Genomic DNA, 18439 nt, shown 5'->3' with positions numbered 1-18439 from the left:
TTTGTGCTGTTGTCGAACAGTTGTTTTAACCGAATTGCGGACGGAATAACCTTAATGTTATTTTAAAGTTTACCATAACACATTAAGCGGTGCTGTTATTGTGTTTTATTTATTTAAACTTTTAGTAAGCCTTCACAATATTATTTTACTACATAATTCTTAGTTGGAGCTATACAAACAATCTTTTACAGAAAAATATAGGCAACAGGCAAGTTTATTACGTTTTTGGCAAGGTTATTTTGCAAAATTTACAGTGAATTAAGAAAGTCTTGGCACATGATTTGTTATACGACATCCAAAGGTAAATTTATATATATTGAAACGGGCTTTAAAAATAAAACGAGCATATTAAGTATATGTATAAACTATTCTTAAATATATAGGCTTGCAAAAAATGTGTTACTTCGATATTCTGATAGTGAATAATATATAAATAGTGGGACCATACTTAATGCTTAGAATTAATAGGTTGCATATTTTTAGTGGAATTATAACAAAGATAATAATAAGGCAACGGCAGTAAAAGCTAATTAGAAAAAAAAGCACTAAGAGCATAAGAAACTGGGCTCGCCAGTACTAAACTTAGCGCACACCCCAAAAACTAGCTTATTTACAACAACAAAAATCAGGAAAAAGCAGATAAATACTTAGATAAAAACTGAAAAGCCCTACAGTTTGTATAACAAAGATTGCGGACTTTATTATTGTTTTAAATTTTCTGTTTTTTTAAACCTATGCAAATGTAACATCGTACCTAAAAATGGTAATTATAATATCTAGACAACGAGTTTCGCTTCCATTGAACTTGTAAGTTGTTATAATAAATATTAGAAACACTGCAAGTGCCACAACATTGCCATCTCCAGCGTTCGTTGTTGCACAGTCCTCGGTCGCGCACATACCGGCAGGCAGCGCTAGGAAGCCGACTGTTTATGGATCTATGCACTGTAAGGATGAAAAAACGAAAAAAAAACAATAAAAAAAGTGGTAAAAGGTAACTGTAATTTAGACTTTATTTAGTTGGTTAATTAGGATTAATTTTAAGCATTTGCAATATTAAAATAAAAAGCAAAAATAGATTAATACTCACCAAAAATTTTGATGTTTTAAGTTAGACTTACATGCATTTCACCAAAAATAAAAGTTTAATTATTTTATTAATTTGAAGAATTTACAAAAAAGCGCTGATTTGAAAAAAAAAAAAAAAAAAAAAAAGTAAAATGTTTGTATATTGGAAAACAAAGAAAAAAATGACAAAACTTATTTGAGGACTGTTTTAAGGATTTAGTTTTTAATTTCTTTTTGACGAGGTATTGGAGTATAAAGAGGTTTAGATTATTTTACTTAACTATATATTACAACAATAAAAAAAGTTACACTGCTTTTTGGGAGCTTTTTACAAAAATATAAACTTTTTTGTAACTTTAAAAGAACATTAACTCAAATTTAAAAAAAAACAACAAAAAAAACATAAAAAATCTACGGCGATAAAGAAACATTCAACGAGCCGACTTGCGACTGTTCTGAGACTACAGTTTCATTCACAGGAATTTCTGTTGTTGTGGCGACTGAAGAACTTAAAGTTTGTTCGACCTTCTGAGAGGTTTCCACTGTCTCCGACCTGCTCAATTCATAAAACTCATCGTCGGAGTAATAATACTCATTATAATCATAACTTGGAGACTGGTTTATGCTCTGATTGAATTGAAAACAGGTCCGGCAGCACAAAGTCGAGAATGGAGACATATCGCACCACTTATATTTGATGACGAAGGTGCAAGTTTTCGGGGAGAAGTCTCCGATATCAACTGAGAATGGAATTGAATTTAGTGGAGGGGGATCAAAATAAAAATTGTCAAATATGTTGTAAGCGGTTGTTCATTTAAAGTTGGTACCCATAATCAAAATGATATTCATTCCAAATTAATTTAAATCATTATTCCATAACCAAGATGAAAAATGAATCACAAAGAGGGTAATTTAAATGATTTTTCAAATGTTTAGACCAAATTAAAATCATAAAGTCGGTGTAAAAATCATCAAGAGTTGAAAATATCAATATTGATTCAATTGATGATTATTCCAAATAATTTAAATTATCATTGTATAATAATCAAGATAAATAGTAAGATTTAAATTTTCCAAGATATAATGGAGAATAAAATGATTTGATTTTTCAAATGTTTGGATCAAATTGAAATCATAAAAATCGGTATAAAAATCATGAAAGTTTTTGCATAAAGAGTAAGATTTGTCCATAGAAAAATCAATCAAAATAAAGATGCAGTAAACCAATAATTATGGCATTCCGAATCATTTAATGGCAAACAATCATTCAGATCGATTTGAATTTCAAACATGAAATGATTTTTGTTGATTTGGTATTTGTTAATTTGGTATTTGTTGATTTGGTATTTGTTGATTTGTATTTGTTGATTTGGTATTTGTTTATTTAGTATTTGTTGATTTGTAATTGTTGATTTGGTATTTGTTGTGGGATCATGCAGTTAGTTATATTGAGCACATGCAAATAAAAAAAAAAAAAAACAAACTGAAATGAAATAATAAATAAGAGCCATGCCATTAATTTAATTTTAATTACCAATTACACCAAATATTTTTAAAAACCAACAAATTAACCATTTCATTTGATGGCAAAATTAAAAACCAATCAATTACATATTTTTTAGACCATAAAGTTGTGTATAAACATGCCTTATTAGCCTTTTAACATTTAAAACAGAAGTTGTGACTGAAACATGACTTACTGTCGCGACACGGTTCCTCGCACTTGCCAGCAGTCACTTCAGCATGGTCCCTTCTTAACACCCTCTTTCCATTACACACTGTACAATGGTTTCTACTTGGTCCAATGCATGATCTACAGCTTGAGTGACAACTGCAGAAAAATGGAGTTTTTAAATTTGAATCTGTGTTTTTTTTGTGATTTTATTATTTAAAAAATGACAAATTGCATGAAAATGTAAATTTAAAGCTAAAAAACGTTTTAAGATAGAAAATACAGTTCAATTGGCAATTTTTTAAAGTTAGATTTTTAATATTTAAGTAAGTGTTTTTTTTATACTCTGTGATTTTATTATTTAAAACATCACAAATTGCAGTAAAAATGTCACAAATTTAAATATTTCCTTTTAAATAAAAGCTAAGAAATGTTTTAAAGAGAGAGAATACAGCTTAAGTGGCAACTGTTTCAAATCAGATATTTAGGTTTTAAATCTTTTTTTTAGTGCTTATATGTTTAAATTTTTAAACTAAACAAATTTCAGTAGAAATTGAGTTATATTTTTTGGATTAAAATTAAATTAAATATATGATGTATAAAATCTTATATTGACCTTGGTTTTGTTTCTATATAAAGGTGAAAAAAATATATTATACCTCATGTAATAAAAAGACATTTTCAGGCATTTTTAAAAGTTCGATAAATAAAATATTTAATAAAGTAACTTACGGTCTGCAGGTTTGTCTGTTGAAGTCTGGGTAATATCTTCTCTGGCAAGTTTGTGTACATCTGAAAAAACACTTTATTAACTATTAGCATCTAAACCATCATACAATTAATAAATTGTTAAAAAAATGTAATTAGTGCAATATTAACTTCACTATCAGTAACATGGTGTAGAAACACTTGCTTTACTACATGTGGTCTAGGGTTCGATTACCACTGCTCTCATGCTGTAGTGTGCCTAAGTTGGTATAAACAGTATAAACCTCTGGTGAGCCAACACTTAATCAGCAGCTTAATTATCGAGCAATTATAATCTATAATATCCCCAAAAAAAGTTCACTCAAGACTGGGTTGGGGTAACTAATGTTACTCTATGTCTAAGTTGTTAAGTCGACCTTTCCACGTCAAGGATATATAAAGCTTTATTAAAAAACTGTGTCTAAAATTGTGTGGAATAGCAATGTGTAAGTGATAAATATTTAATAAAGGAAAAAAAGGATTACCTCTGACGATGGAGTACAAAATTTCTTGCACATAAAGTGCATCTTGTCGGGTATCCCGTACAATCGATACATGAGTTATTGCAAGATCTACAACCTCCTGTTGCCGATAATAAATATTCACCGATGGGGCATGAGGGTCTGCATCTTCCCTCTTCAAATCTGTGAATTTCCAGAATTAAAAAAGTTGTAATTTCCACTTTTTTTGACATATTTTTTGGAAGGTTTTTTTACGACCGAATGTCAGAAAACAAAAAAAAGTGATTAATGGTTTGCCACTTATTTTTCCGAATTATTAAATTTTTACTTATGATTTTATATGTTTAGGTTCCAACACTTGGCTTTACTACATAATATCTGCTTCTAAATTCTGGTGTTAGGCAATGTAAATGATATTAAGTTCTGCTAGGCCAAAATTTTAACAGATTATATTTAAAATATTAATCAGCAAAGTTAACTCAACACTGAGTCAATGGCACAAATGCACTAATGTTACTGTTGGTTAAGGCCATATTTTTGGCATTTCAACTTTCACCCCAACTTAAATTAAAAGCAAAATTATTTTTATAAAACAACTTTAAAATCGCTAATAAATAAATTGGATTCAGCAAAGTCAACTCAAGACTGGGCCAAATTAACTAGTGTTACTGTGAGTTCAGGCAGTCAGCATCTTCCCATTAAAAATTCCACACTAATTTTACCCAACTTAAATTAAAGAAAAGTTCTTTTCATAAAACACCTTTTACTAATTTAATTTAATTCTTACATAAAAGCATTTCTGCATGATGTACATTGATGTTTATGGGTGCTGCAGGTTTTACAAGTATGACTACATCTCTCACATCTTTGTGTACCTGGGTTTAAAAAAAACACAATATTTTAATGAAAAAAAAACGAAACAAACCAAAGAAGAATTGTAACGAAATAAAGGTTTATTAAATATTTTGGTAAAAATTAGTTTTTTTTTAAAAAAGTTGTTATGTTTAATAAAAATCCTATAAAAAATTTTTTTTATTTATTTTCAAATTTTTAAAAAAATTTTAAACATGTTTAAAAATCTTGTTCTATTATGTTTAGGTTATGTCCTTTATTAAAAATAAATAAATATTTATAGATAACGAATATTAAAATTGTGAAATAGCAAAACAAAAAATTTTTCCTTTATTAAAAATAAATAAATATTTATAGATAACGAATATTAAAATTGTGAAATAGCAAAACAAAAAATTTGATACAAATATTAAAAGAATTACTTCTAAAGATGGCATACAAAATTTATTCAATTTTAAGTATTTAAAAATTTTGTTAAAAAATTTACTTAAATAATTAAAACTCACGAGAATTAAGAAATGAACCCTGATCGCAAGATACAACGCATGTTCCATCCACTAGAGTGTGCCCTCGATGACATGAAGTACAATTTTCCGACCCAGGACCTTCACAACTTGAACAAGTCCCCCAACAATCCTGTTGAGTTTAAGTTATTGTGGTTATAGGGTTTCAGTTTCAGTAGCGTACAAAAGTTCAACCAAATCTTTAAGTTTGACTTTTTAGTTTCCATATTTATAAACAACATTGAAAATAAATATCTATATGTGATGGAGCTTAGTGGATGATATATTTGTATGTTTTTCTTTATGTTTATAACAATTTAAATTAAAATGTTAAGATACTATGCTTAAACTAAAAAAAAATTAGCTTATTTATACTCTAAAGATTAAAACATTAAGCGTACCTGACAGACTTTGTCCTCAACATATTGTGAAGTTGCACAGGTTGGCACACATTCTCCCGATAATGTGGAAACATGTTTACATCTCTTACAATCCCTTGCACTTATTCCACAACAACCTATACACTCATCATGGCACAATACTTGCGAATAAACTAAAAATATTGAGATTCCATTATTCCTTTAGTTAAATAAAAATAACTAAAAAGGGTGGTGTAGTGTAGTGGTTAGAACACCTGATTTTACAACATAAGGTCTAGGGTTAGATTCCCACTCCTTCCAAGTCTTAATGCTTTTGGGTAGGTGTATATACAGTAAGATACCGCAAAAAGCAAAAAAACAATCTGCAATTAACGAGCAATTAGCAGAAAAATGTTTAATTATGTTTAGGCCAAGAAGTTACCCTTTTTTAAATCAATGATGAATTAAATTTAATAAATTGTACGCCTAAAACTTTGTAATGTTAAAATGTATGAATTTTGGCAGTTGGTTGTTATTAAGTTTTATGCACTAAATTTAAGCCCATACTGGTAAATTTTACTTTAAAACAACATAGAAATGCAAAAATGACGTTATCTTTTATATTTTACATGTTCTAAAACCATAAAAGTTTTAAAATATATTCACAAACTTGCTCTTCGGAAAAAAAATTATTTACAAAATTTCTTAAATTGTTTAATTAAAAAAAAAAAAAAATATTATTTTAACACGTTTATAAATTAAAAAAAAAAAATAATAATAAAAAAAAATTAGTTTATCACCTTTACAAAAAATTTTTAACAAAAATTTTTCAAATTACCTTCACAATTATCAAAGTGGTAGTTAGGTTGAGGATGTTCATCTGTTCCATAAAACACAAGTTGCCATTTTCTCAATACTCCGTGTCTGCTTGGATCTCTGTTACCCATCCTTCTGTTATTTATATTTAAAAGTGTTAAAAATATGTTACTTAAACTTAATTAAAATTTGATGTTTTTGAGTGTAAGCTTTTTTATATTTCTTTATCTACGATGTGGGAAGGTTGACTTTACGACTTAAACATAGAGTAACATTTGTTACCCTGACCCAGTCTCGAGTTGCCTGTGGCAGTTTGGGATATTATTCGTTAGATTTACTAAATATTTAATCTGTAAGATCATTATGCTTAATTTTGTTAAACTAAAAATTTGATTTTTTTATTGGTTTTTGGCTCAGCAGAAGTTTACACCATTTATGATGCTTTAATTAAAGGCACAAAAGCAGAAAAGCAGCAAGGATCAAACCAAAGACCTCATGTGTAAAAGTTAAAGCAAACATTTGTTACAAATTACATTAAAAAACAATCAACAAGGAGAAAAAAGTAGCTACCCCAATTAAAAGTTACTACCAACAACTTTTTTTGCCTTATTAAAAAAAAGTTCTTACCCAAACTTGGTGACCTTGGATGATCTAGGGAGGTCCTTGATAACCAGGGTCCAAACTCCCATTGGGTTTTCCCCCCATAAATGTGTTGTCATAAAATCCCATTCCACAAACCCCATCTTTGAGTGATCAAAATTTCTAAAAAATAAAAAAATTAATTAATTAAATAAAAAAAATAATAAAAAAAATATTACAAAAATTAATTTAAAAAAAATTAAAATAAATAATTAACTAAAAAGTTAATTAAAAAATTAAATAGAATGAAATTCCGACCTTTTCTCCAAAATATTTGATCTTGTTCCGCTTGGAGAAATGAGGAAGATCTGAAGGTCTCCTCTTCTTGGGTGATCCAGAGAGATCCGGAGGACAACATGCTCCAGGTATGAGATCTCGTTCACTCTTCGATGACACGCATTCATATCCATGGTAACCTGAAGTACCTCGTGTGGAACGATTCGACTAAAACGTTCATTAAATTAGTTTTTAATTTTAAGAATTTTTTTTAATATTTTTTTATTAGCCGACCTATTCTAAAATTGACATTTTAATTGTCATATAATAATAGCCACTTGTTCATAGAGTTTAATACATTAAAACCAACAGCCTAGCCCGCCATTCGGTCGACACTTTAAATGTTTTAATATGGTCACAACTTGCAATTAATATTTGCCCGTGATTATTTACCTACACACCACAAACAGTATTTTTTTAATCTTCTTTTATATTTTGTCTATAAATTGGACATATATATATATGGATATATTGGCTACTAAGCACCATTATATATAAATGACATCAGATAGATATGTCAGTCATAGCGGCTACGAGCCGAAAGGTTTTGGGTTTAAGCCCCACAAACGCCAAACTATTCGCCCTTAAGCCTGGCGTTCACAGATAGTTTTAAACACACCGAAAGGTTTCGGGTTCGAGCCAAACCAATGCCTCACTATTTGCCCTTGAGCCTGGTGTTTACAGATAGCTTTACCACTTTACAACAGCATACCCTTGCCACATTAAAATATAAAAACCTATCAACTAAAAGTGATTCAGGAAAAAATAATAAAACAAAGAAACCTAACTGACAAACCTGGAAAGCCGTTGAGGACTTGAAACACACTCCTTATGTGGTGGGACTTGGTTCCAAATTTTGGCCACATGAGTGAGTGCAAGAGCATCCATTAACCCGAACCCAAACACATGAGACACATTAAATCCAGCCCCATTTACTACCCAGTCACCTGCATGCAATCTGTGATGTAATAATGAAAACTGTTATTGTGTGGTGTCATTAATGTGGGATTTATATTTTGATTGAGATTGTTGTAACTATTGTAAAACATTAAAATAATAACATTTTTCATTGAATTATTTTTTTCCACTGCTTGCATGTTGTAACATTTTAAATATGACCCGAGGTTCTGGGTTTGATTACCACCGCTGTAATATTGTGGCATCCTTAAATAGGACCTTAGGTCCTAGGTTTGATTTCTACTGCTAGCATGTTGTTAAATCTTTATGTTAACCTTAGGTCCTAGGTTTGATTTTAACTACCGTTATATGGTAACAATTCTGAGTAAAATCATTGAACCTGGGTTTGATTCTTACTACTAGCAATGCATAGCATCCTCAAATAAGACTTTGGGTTCTGGATTTGATTTCTACTGCTAGCATGTTGTAAAACTCTTAAGTTAACCTTAGGTCCTGGGTTTAATTCCCACTGCAGTCATATTATATCATTTTAAAACAATACATAAAATCTTAGGTCTAATTTCCACCGCTGAGAAGTTGTAGCATTCTAAAATAGAACTTAAGGACCAGGGTTTGATTCCTTCTGCAAACACTCTTAAGTAAGATGCGAAAAACACAATATTTAAGACAAAAAAAAACATTAACGAGTTCATGAAATATATTACTAGGCCAACAACATAATAAATATTAAAAACACAAAGCAACCTTACCCAGCAGAGTTAGCAGTCCTAACAATAACATGTTGTACGTCCCTCCATGTAAGGTTAGGGTTGGCATGTAACATTAAAGCAATTAACCCTGAAGCCATGGGGGCTGAAGCACTTGTACCAGTATGAAAGTGGGTGCAAGAGCTGTGTAAATCAGTAGTCACCTGGAAATAGAAAAAGGTTGAATTTTTGTAAAAAATTGGAAATGTGTAAACTAAATAACTAGACCAAAATTACTATTACTACATAGTTGGATACCTAATAAAAGAATTAAATTAGGATTTTTGTTTAGAAAACAATTTTAGTTTTTTGTAAAAATGTAGAAATGTTTAAATTAAATTATACAACAATAATTTGTATCACTTAATATCAATTGAAGTAATGAAAATTGGATTTTTGCTTAGCTTTTTAGGTAATAATAACAAAATTTAGAAAGTTGTATTTTTAACACTTTAGATTAAAGCTTTTTTTATGTTTTTAGGTTACCTAAATTCAACCAAAAAAGTTAGTATTTTTAAGTTTATAAAATAAAAAATAAAGTATTTGTTAATATACCTAATAAAAATATATGAATAAAATTCAAACTAAATAAAAAAACAAAGAAAAAATAAAAATAAAATTATTTTCTCCGAAAAAATAAATTTTTACAGTTCTTAAAACTTAAAAAATGTTGAAGTGAAAAACAAATTAATAACACTCATAACACTTAGTTAAAAAGATCAGGTTACAGCGTAACATGGAGGTAACGCATTCATTTCATCTCAACCACTAAACTTATTGACCTGTTTCCAACTTATATTACATTAAAGAATAAAGTTGTTGGAATTTTACTACATTTTAGGGTAAACATTCCTACCCAGTCACGGTTTTAACTTATAAAAAATCACACTAACCCTACAAAAGAACGTAAAAAATCTCTCCAAACCAAAGTTACATAAGGTTTTTAAATTAGCAAAATTAGTTTAAATATTAAACAAAATTTTTTTGTTAAATCATGTTTATATATTCTATATTTTTTTACAATTAAGCTTTAAAATATAAAGTATATTATTAAGATTACAAAAAGACAAATTGAATAACAGAATTCCAATAACAACTTAACATTAAGACTTTTAAAAAACAAATGTAAAACAAAATTTTAAAATAAATAAAAAGGTCACAAAAATTAGGATAATTTTTTTGAAAGAGGGGTACTTTGTTTTTACAATTTTTCAAAATTTCATTTAAGAATGTTGTTTAAAAAACTTAAAATGAAAAACATTTAGATTTTAGCGGATGACTCACTTAACTTAACCTTTCAACATAAACTTCATAATAAACTAAAATCAAATGAGTCATGTAAAAGCAGGTATTTCATCATTCCTTCACCGAAGACAAAATTGTTAAAAACAGAATTTTAAAACCTTTTTAATGAAAATTTAATCCTTTTGTTTTTCTTTAAAAATGCAGTAAAATCATATTTGTATAAAGAAGATAAATCTTATAATACTTAGAATGCTGTAATCCTTAGTTGAACAAATATTTATTCTATGATTAATATTTACTCACTTATGGTTAGATTGTTGAGGCAGATTAAAGATTAAACTTTTAAATTAAAGTAAGAATAATATTAAAGTTTTAGAGATTGCAACACCTACAGATAATTGTTATGAAAAATATAGAATACGTGTGATATTAACAATATATTCTGCCTTATTTTTTCAAGTATAACAAACAAAATACAAAGGAAACATAACTACAACCAATATATAAGCAAATAACCCAACAATCTTCACTTGGTATTATATTGTTTAATAAAACAAACCAAATACAATTAAAAAAAAATAATATAAAAGCAAATAAACTACTCATTTTTTTAAATATTTGTTACAAAATGCTGTAAAAAAGTGTACAAAATATTTAAATTTTAAAGATAACAATTTAAATGAACAACAATTGCTAATCAGTGTATTCCACAAATCCTACAAGTTTTAGTTCAACATTAGTGGCATATTTACTGTCATGTAACATTAATATTAATTCAACTTACCACTTTCCCTTCATGCATTTCCCCACTACTGTATGTGCTAGCTAATGTGGAAGCACAGGCTTCAAGATACCATGGTCTATAACCATTCTGTGATATACTTACATGCAAGAAAGTAAAAAATAAAAACAAAATTAAAAAAAAATGCAAAAATAAAAATAAAAAAAATTTTGCAAAACATGAATAACATAAAATAAAAAAATGCAAAAATTATTGAACAAAATGTTAATAGTAAAGTCACCTGCTAACACCAATCGTATAAATTGAGTTAATATATCCATCACAAGAACAACTATCTTGATTATTTCCCCCATTCCCTGATGCCCACACAAATATTGAACCTTTTCCATTCCTCCCATATTGTGCTCCCTCCATGAAAGCTGTTCGGGCTGCTGGACCTGGGCCTAGAGGTAAATATTTTGGTTAATTTTAAAGGTTTAAATTCTATGACTTTTTCTATAAATAAAGTTATTGTCAAAACACAATGTACTTTGGTAAACAATTTTAAAACAATAAAATACTTAAACCCCTTTAACAGGCTTTACACATGATATAAAAAAATTACAAGATCAATAAAATAGTCGACAGGTAAAAGTGTCTACCCTGAGAATAAAAGTGCCTACTTTACTAAATAAAAGTGCCTACTTTACAAAATAAAAGTGTTAACCCACCATAAAAGTTCCTACCCTACTAAATAAAATGGTCTACTTTGTTAAATAAAGTCCCTACCCTAATGAATAAAAGTGCCTACCTTACTGAATAAAAGTTCCTACCCCACTAAATAAAATGGTCTACTTTGTTAAATAAAGTCCCTACCCTACTGAATAAAAGTGTCTACCCCACTGAATAAAAGTGCCTACCTTACTGAATAAAAGTTCCTACCCCACTGAATAAAATGGTCTACTTTGTTAAATAAAGTCCCTACCCTACTAAATAAAAGTGTCTACCCCACTGAATAAAAGTGTCTTCCCTAATGAATAAAAGTGCCTACCTTCTACCGTCTTCCCATCGTCATCTGGACCCCATGATGCACTGTAGATGTCGATGTGATCCCGGGCAAAGTTTAAAGATTTTGCTTCCACTTCATCTGTGACTTCTCCATCCAACATCCGAACTCCTGAGAAGATAAATTAAAAAAAATTGTAAAAAATTATATTCCGTTTAAGTAGCAAAAAAAAAAAATTTAGAGAAATTTAGTGGCATATGATTACCAGCCACAACTTGAAAAACAATAAAAATATGAATTAAAATTTTCTCTGTATTATAATCTGTAATGATAAAATAAAATCATAAAAAAGTCTAATATAATCCTTGTTTGAATTGTGATAATAATATATATTTGAAAAATGTAATAAAAATTATATTCAGTTCAAACTGCAAAAAAAAAAAAAATTAAAGATAGAAAGAAACGTGTTTTGACTATTTACAAAGAGCTCATTTAAAACATAAGAAATAATAGTTCATAGCCTGCCCTATAGTCAGCATTTTAATTGTCATAATATGGTTACAACTCTTAAGTAATATTTGCTTGTGCTTATATACTTACACACCACAAACAATAGTTTTATGTACTTATTTGCCTATAAATTGGAAATACGTATAATATATAATATAAACATATATTGCTCACTAATCGTTATTATACATGGATAATTTTAGAAATTTATTGTTATTAAATTGTGTGAGCATAATATGATAATTATGAAACCTTTTTAATGTAATTTTTTCAACTTTTTTTATATGATTCCATGGAATTGTTTTTCAATTTAAAATTTTACTAGAAATCCGTTCTAAATACACTTAAGATTGAAGTAAACTTTGATAATTCCACTAAACAAATAAAACATTAAAAGCAGATTTGCTTTTAATAAAAACTTCAACTTTTGCAACAAATAATTCGCTGAATTTTAATTTTAACTCCTAAAACAAATTTAAAAACTAAATATTCTTTGAAATTAAAATAAATATTCGAACGTATAAGGAGAAAATCTTTCAGGAGCAGAAAAATATTTTTATGAGGTCACAAACAAATAGATAATGGTAGTTGTTAAGGTCATAATAATATTTACTCCATTTTATGTAGAATTGGGTTAAACAATTAAAAACAAATAAAAAAAAAAAACGAAAAAAATCTAAAATTTTTATAAATAAAGCTTTAAAATTTTGAACTCAAATTAAGGTTATTATAAAGTTAATTATTTACCTAATTCTAGAATCTAAAAACATAAATGCCCTTTGCTCATTTTTAAGAAAGTTTGTGTAAACAAAGAAAAGTAAACACCGCAAAATTAAAAACTAAAATATTTTAAACTTTAAATCATCAGATATAACAAAATTACTTTTATAAAGCTAATAACAAATCTTACTACATTAGACCTTAAATCTAACTTTAAATAACAGTGCAAAAATTTTCTACGCCACAAATTTATGCCAATTAAAATGTCTACAATATTTTAAGCCAAATTTTAAACATTTTAAATGATACTAACATTCAAATTTTAGGATAATTCAGGGCAATTTAAAGTTATTTACAACATATATATATAGTAAAACCATTAGTTCTGTATTTAGAGATTTAATATTAGCTTAAAATGTCTTCCAACCAGCTAAAACCAAATTTGGCCCGCGTAGTGTAGTTGTAGGAACAACTCCTACACTACATGAGGTCCTGGGTTCGATTCCCAGTGATTTCATGCTGTAGCACCCTTGAGTAAAGTACTATAAACCGTTAAAAAACCCTAATCTATAATATTCCAAACTGCCACAGGCAACTCGAGATTGGGTCAGAGTAACAGTTGTTACTCCCTGTTTAGGTCGCGCATTCGACCTACCCAAATTGAGGATAAAGATATATAAAACAAAGTTTACCTCCAATCTTTGACTTGTAAGCTATCCCCACTCCACATAAATGATTGTTCAACTGCATGGCCACCACCCCAGCACATCGAGTTCCATGTTTATTCTCATTTGTTTCATCATAACGAGGTGTAGGATCTGAATCTTTACTGTTAATATCACATGAAGCTAACTGATCCTGTTGGAAACAAAAAAAAAGTTTTAAAAAATGAAAAAAAAGAAATTTGTAACAGTTTTACAAAAACAAACTTTCGAATAAAAATTAAATTTTTATAATTTACAAATAAAAGTCTTTACTTTTTAAACTATTGAAACTCAAATGCAAGATTAGACCAAAATTGAACCCTATTTTATAAATTCTTTTTGGACCCTATTTTATAAAGTCTTTTACAACAGCCAAATTTAAAAAAAATTGTTTCAAATAGAAAACAAAAAACCCAAAAAGTTGTTCCAAATGCAATAACCTAAACTTAAATTTAAGCAAAAATAAGATATACCATACTAACCTTAACCTTAGCAATTAGCCTTAGCAATTAGCAACAACCTTAACCTTAGCAATTAGCAACACAGAGAAGAAAAAATTTATAAATATTTCACATAATTGTTTTATACCCAATACAACATATCTCACATGTATAAAACAGAAATTTCAAACTTACATAATTATTCCTTATATCCGGGTGATTGGTTTCAATTCCATCATCTAATATCGTACAAACCACTCCTTCTCCATTAAACCCTGCCTTCCATGCATCCTCAACCCTCATACTACATGGACAAACTGACTGATTCGTCGACCCACAGTGCTGTAAAATAAGGGTAAAATTAAATTATTGTATATTGAGTTTTTGTGAATTTTTGTGTAAGGTATATATATTTTTTTTTACATTGTTTAATAAAGGTATATATAATTTTTATACAAAGAATTTTTTGTTATTGCATTTGTAGTATCAATTTTATTGCAAATTAATTATTTTTTTTAATTTTAAGTTAATTTTTGTAAAGTAATGTAACTTTAATAAGAAAATATATATAAAAATTCTAACCATTAAAAAAAACAATTATTAGTTAATAAAGTATATGATAGCTTTCATTCTCAAAGATAAAAATTAGTTTAAATTCACATGAAAACAAATTTAAAGATAAAAAAAAGTTTTCACAAAATTTTAACTTTCTTTCAACACCTTAGTTAAAAGGAAATGAAGATATAATTGGCACATATCAACACAGTCTTGTCTGAATTCTTAGACTTTTACTCAACTTTAACTTCCTGTTTAATTTCAGGTAAAACATTAAAGTGATTTAAAATCAAATTTGAAAGTGGAAATTAAACAATATTATATAACAGAGCTATAAAAACCATTCAGAATAAACAAAAAAAATTATATTAACTCAACATTGGGCATTTAAAATAATAAAACAAAAAAATTTTGAAAAAAACAACTTTGATTATGCTGTAGATTATGCTGTTCTCATGCTGTAGCACCCTAGAGTAAGGCGCTATAAACAGTATAAACCCCTGCTGAGCCAGCACTTAATCAGCAGTATAATTATTGGGCAATTATAATCTATAAAATATCCCATAATGTTACTCTATGTTTAAGTCGCGCATTCGACTTTTCCACATTGAGGATAAAGATATATACAAAAAAAACAAGATAAGAGTTTACCACCCACCATGTACCACATTGATTCCCACGAAGGGTCGTTAATTTCAGTTAAAATTTTTATTGCGTCTCTTTTCACTCGAGTGTAAACTTCCATTCTCTCAGCTGATATTACCTAGAAATAAGATAAAAAATTTGTTTTTTGAGTTTGATTAATATTTAAAAATTACTACAAAAGGGAATTTGGATCACATGTAGTTCACAGTCCTTAAAAATGTTAAGATTGTAAAATTAAAGAACACATGAGACATGAACCAAAAAAGTATCACGAACAATTGCCTTTACATTAATTATCGCAAATATAAAATAATATTAATTTATTATAAAATATTGTGATTATAGAGTAAGAATTCAATTATCAATAGAGGATTGGAGTAGTAAAATATGTATTAAAAAAGGGGATAAAAAATTTAACAAAAACTATAAAATTTTAGAATTTTTATCATTTTCAAAATAATAATTCACAAAAATGCATTTACTTGCAAAATTAGTTTTACAAACACAATATAATTTATAAGATTACCTCACTCATTCTTAACAAGTGTTTTACAAGATGTCTATGCCTGTCGGAAACCTCCAACGATCTTTTACTTATTCGATGATTCTTAAACTTATACCAACCTTGCAACGTCCCAACCTTTAATTTAAAAAAAAATTTAAATCATAAAAATCAAAAATTTAGAATTTGTTGTAAAAGACTTAGAAGCATTTAAAGCATTTGAATTTTAGTCAAAGATTTAGATTGCATTTTTACTTGACTTTTACATTCTTATAAAAAAAAATGTCTTGAGGTCCTAGGTTTAATTCCTAATGCATGCTTTTAAAATTTTATTTTAGCAATATTACATAAATAATAACACAGAGCATTTTTAAATTTAATGTTAAAGTTTGTATTTTACCTATACTGTAACATTCTTATATAAGAGATTTCCTTAAGGTCGTGGGTTTCAATCTTAATGCACGATTATAAAATTTTTTGGGTCATTTTTAGACAAAACTTTAAAATAGGCAGCATGGTGTAGTAGTAAGAACACTTGCTATACCACCATGAGGTCGTGGGTTCAATTCCCACTGCTCTCATGCTGTAGCACCCTTGAGTAAGGCGCTATAAACGGTATGAACTCCTGCTGAGTCAGCCCTTAATCAGCAGCATAATTATTGAGCAATTACAATCTATAATATCCCAAACTGCCACAGGCAACTCGAGACTGGGTCAGGGTAACTGATGTTACTCTATGTTTAGGTTGTAAGTTCGACCTTCCCACATCGAGGATAAAGATAATACAAAAAAATTTTTTTTTATTTTTACCTGTCCCATGTTAACTAATCCATTTAGTCTTGCAATTCTTGTAGCATCTGAATAACCTCCGTCAATTTTAACCATATATTCGTTCAAATATAAATGTCGTTTTGCTTCAAGTTTATCAGGGAACAAAAAGTATAAAAATAAACACAAATAAAAATGCTTCATTGTCGTTGTTTGGTGAATTTTCATTTTATTTAAAATTTTTAAGTTGACGACCTGCATCAACTAAAACAGAAAATTAAATTTAAAAAACAGATTTTAAATGCTGTTAGTTTTAATTATTTTATACTATAAAGGGATTAAAATTTAGTGAAAGAAGACTTTTTAAAAGAAAATTCTGTTTTGTGTTTTGCTCAGTATGACCTATTTATTATTGTTTTCACTTCATCAAAACGAAAAATATACCATTACCAAATATCCTTCAGTTTTAGCTTTTTAATTAGAAAAAGTGGTTTACTGCAATTCTAAAAGCATCTGCCAATAACTTTGCGACTATCTATTACATTATTAAATTAAGCCTATTTTAAAAGAATCTAAGAATAGCTTATCCTAATAATTGGGGCACTTATCAATATTTAAAGCAACTTTTACCTAATAAAACGTATATATAAAACACACGTGGATATGACATTTTTGTTATTGCATAGAGTTTATAAAACTAAACAATTTTAACTGTATTAGTAATTAAACGTTAAAATCCTTGGCTGTTCTATACTTTGCCATGTATTTAAAATACAATTTTAATCTTAGATTGGACTAAAACTGTTCAAGTTTTAATCCTTTGTTGAATGATTCGATTTCGCTTTGTTAGCCTCGCTTATGCAGCGATGAAGTCGTTTGCAAAACGAGAGAGAGCAACTTTTGTTCGAAAAAAAGAAAAAGGAGAAAAAAAGAAGAAAAAAAATTTTTCGAATTTATTTTTTGCTCAAAAGTGCATTCCATTCTTAAGAAAAAAATATAATTAAAATGCCTTAATAAACTTTAACCAATCTTGAATAATGTTTAAATATATAAAGTTTCTTTTATTTACCTTGTCCTAAATAAAAACTATATCTATAAACCTTTTAAATATCCATTAAAAAAATAATTAAAAAAAAATTAGGCATCAATATCTTGATTAAAAGCTTATCTGCTATAAACACAAAACCCTAATCCACAATCAAAAAAGGAATTCAGTTTAATTTGTCAAGCAGATGGTATAGCTGAAATCAATATAGTAGAATAGTGATTTAAAAGTGAAGTGCACTAGGCGACCTGGTTGAGGGTTACTCCACGAAGCATTGAATATATGAGTAACGTATTTTTAAAGCATTGTAGCAATTCAGTAAAAGACATTTAAAAGATATATTGCTTTTGAAAATTTAATTTTAATGTTTAGAAAAATAAGATAAAAACTTAAAGCTTAAATAAAAGCCATAGTCTTTTTATAGAAATTTTGTAATTTTAAATGGTATAGAATAGGCGAATAGTTTTCCATAAGTTTACTACAGGAAAAGTCTTAGTATTAAAAGTTAAATTAAAAGTATT

General features: G+C 28.0%; 1 protein-coding gene across 2 annotated transcripts; it reads right to left on the bottom strand.

Annotated features, from left to right (window-relative positions):
* Nucleotides 1-196: 196 nt before the first annotated feature.
* Nucleotides 197-17133, bottom strand: LOC145763356 (furin-like protease kpc-1). Of its 2 annotated transcripts, none has more exons than XM_082574791.1 (20): nt 16916-17133; nt 16130-16243; nt 15617-15721; nt 14599-14745; nt 13952-14117; nt 12075-12200; nt 11325-11487; nt 11087-11183; nt 9061-9221; nt 8190-8351; nt 7376-7561; nt 7106-7240; nt 6501-6613; nt 5705-5856; nt 5307-5436; nt 4736-4823; nt 3973-4131; nt 3473-3532; nt 2769-2899; nt 197-945 (listed from the first exon to the last, which is right to left on the bottom strand). In XM_082574791.1, exons 1-20 carry the CDS (start codon nt 17099-17101, stop codon nt 755-757), a joined length of 2772 nt encoding a protein of 923 aa, XP_082430917.1. In that variant the 5' UTR covers nt 17102-17133; the 3' UTR covers nt 197-754. The 2 variants fall into 2 exon arrangements, with proteins under 2 accessions (XP_082430917.1, XP_082430916.1); XM_082574790.1 differs by lacking the exon at nt 197-945 and adding an exon at nt 1224-1808.
* Between the last annotated feature and the right edge of the window lie 1306 nt (nt 17134-18439).

This window comes from Corella eumyota, chromosome 1, assembly GCF_963082875.1.
Source record: "Corella eumyota chromosome 1, kaCorEumy4.1, whole genome shotgun sequence".
In the NCBI taxonomy this organism is placed as follows: domain Eukaryota; kingdom Metazoa; phylum Chordata; class Ascidiacea; order Phlebobranchia; family Corellidae; genus Corella; species Corella eumyota.
Note: the sequence above shows the minus strand (reverse complement) of the source record. Positions and strands in the feature narration are given on the sequence as shown.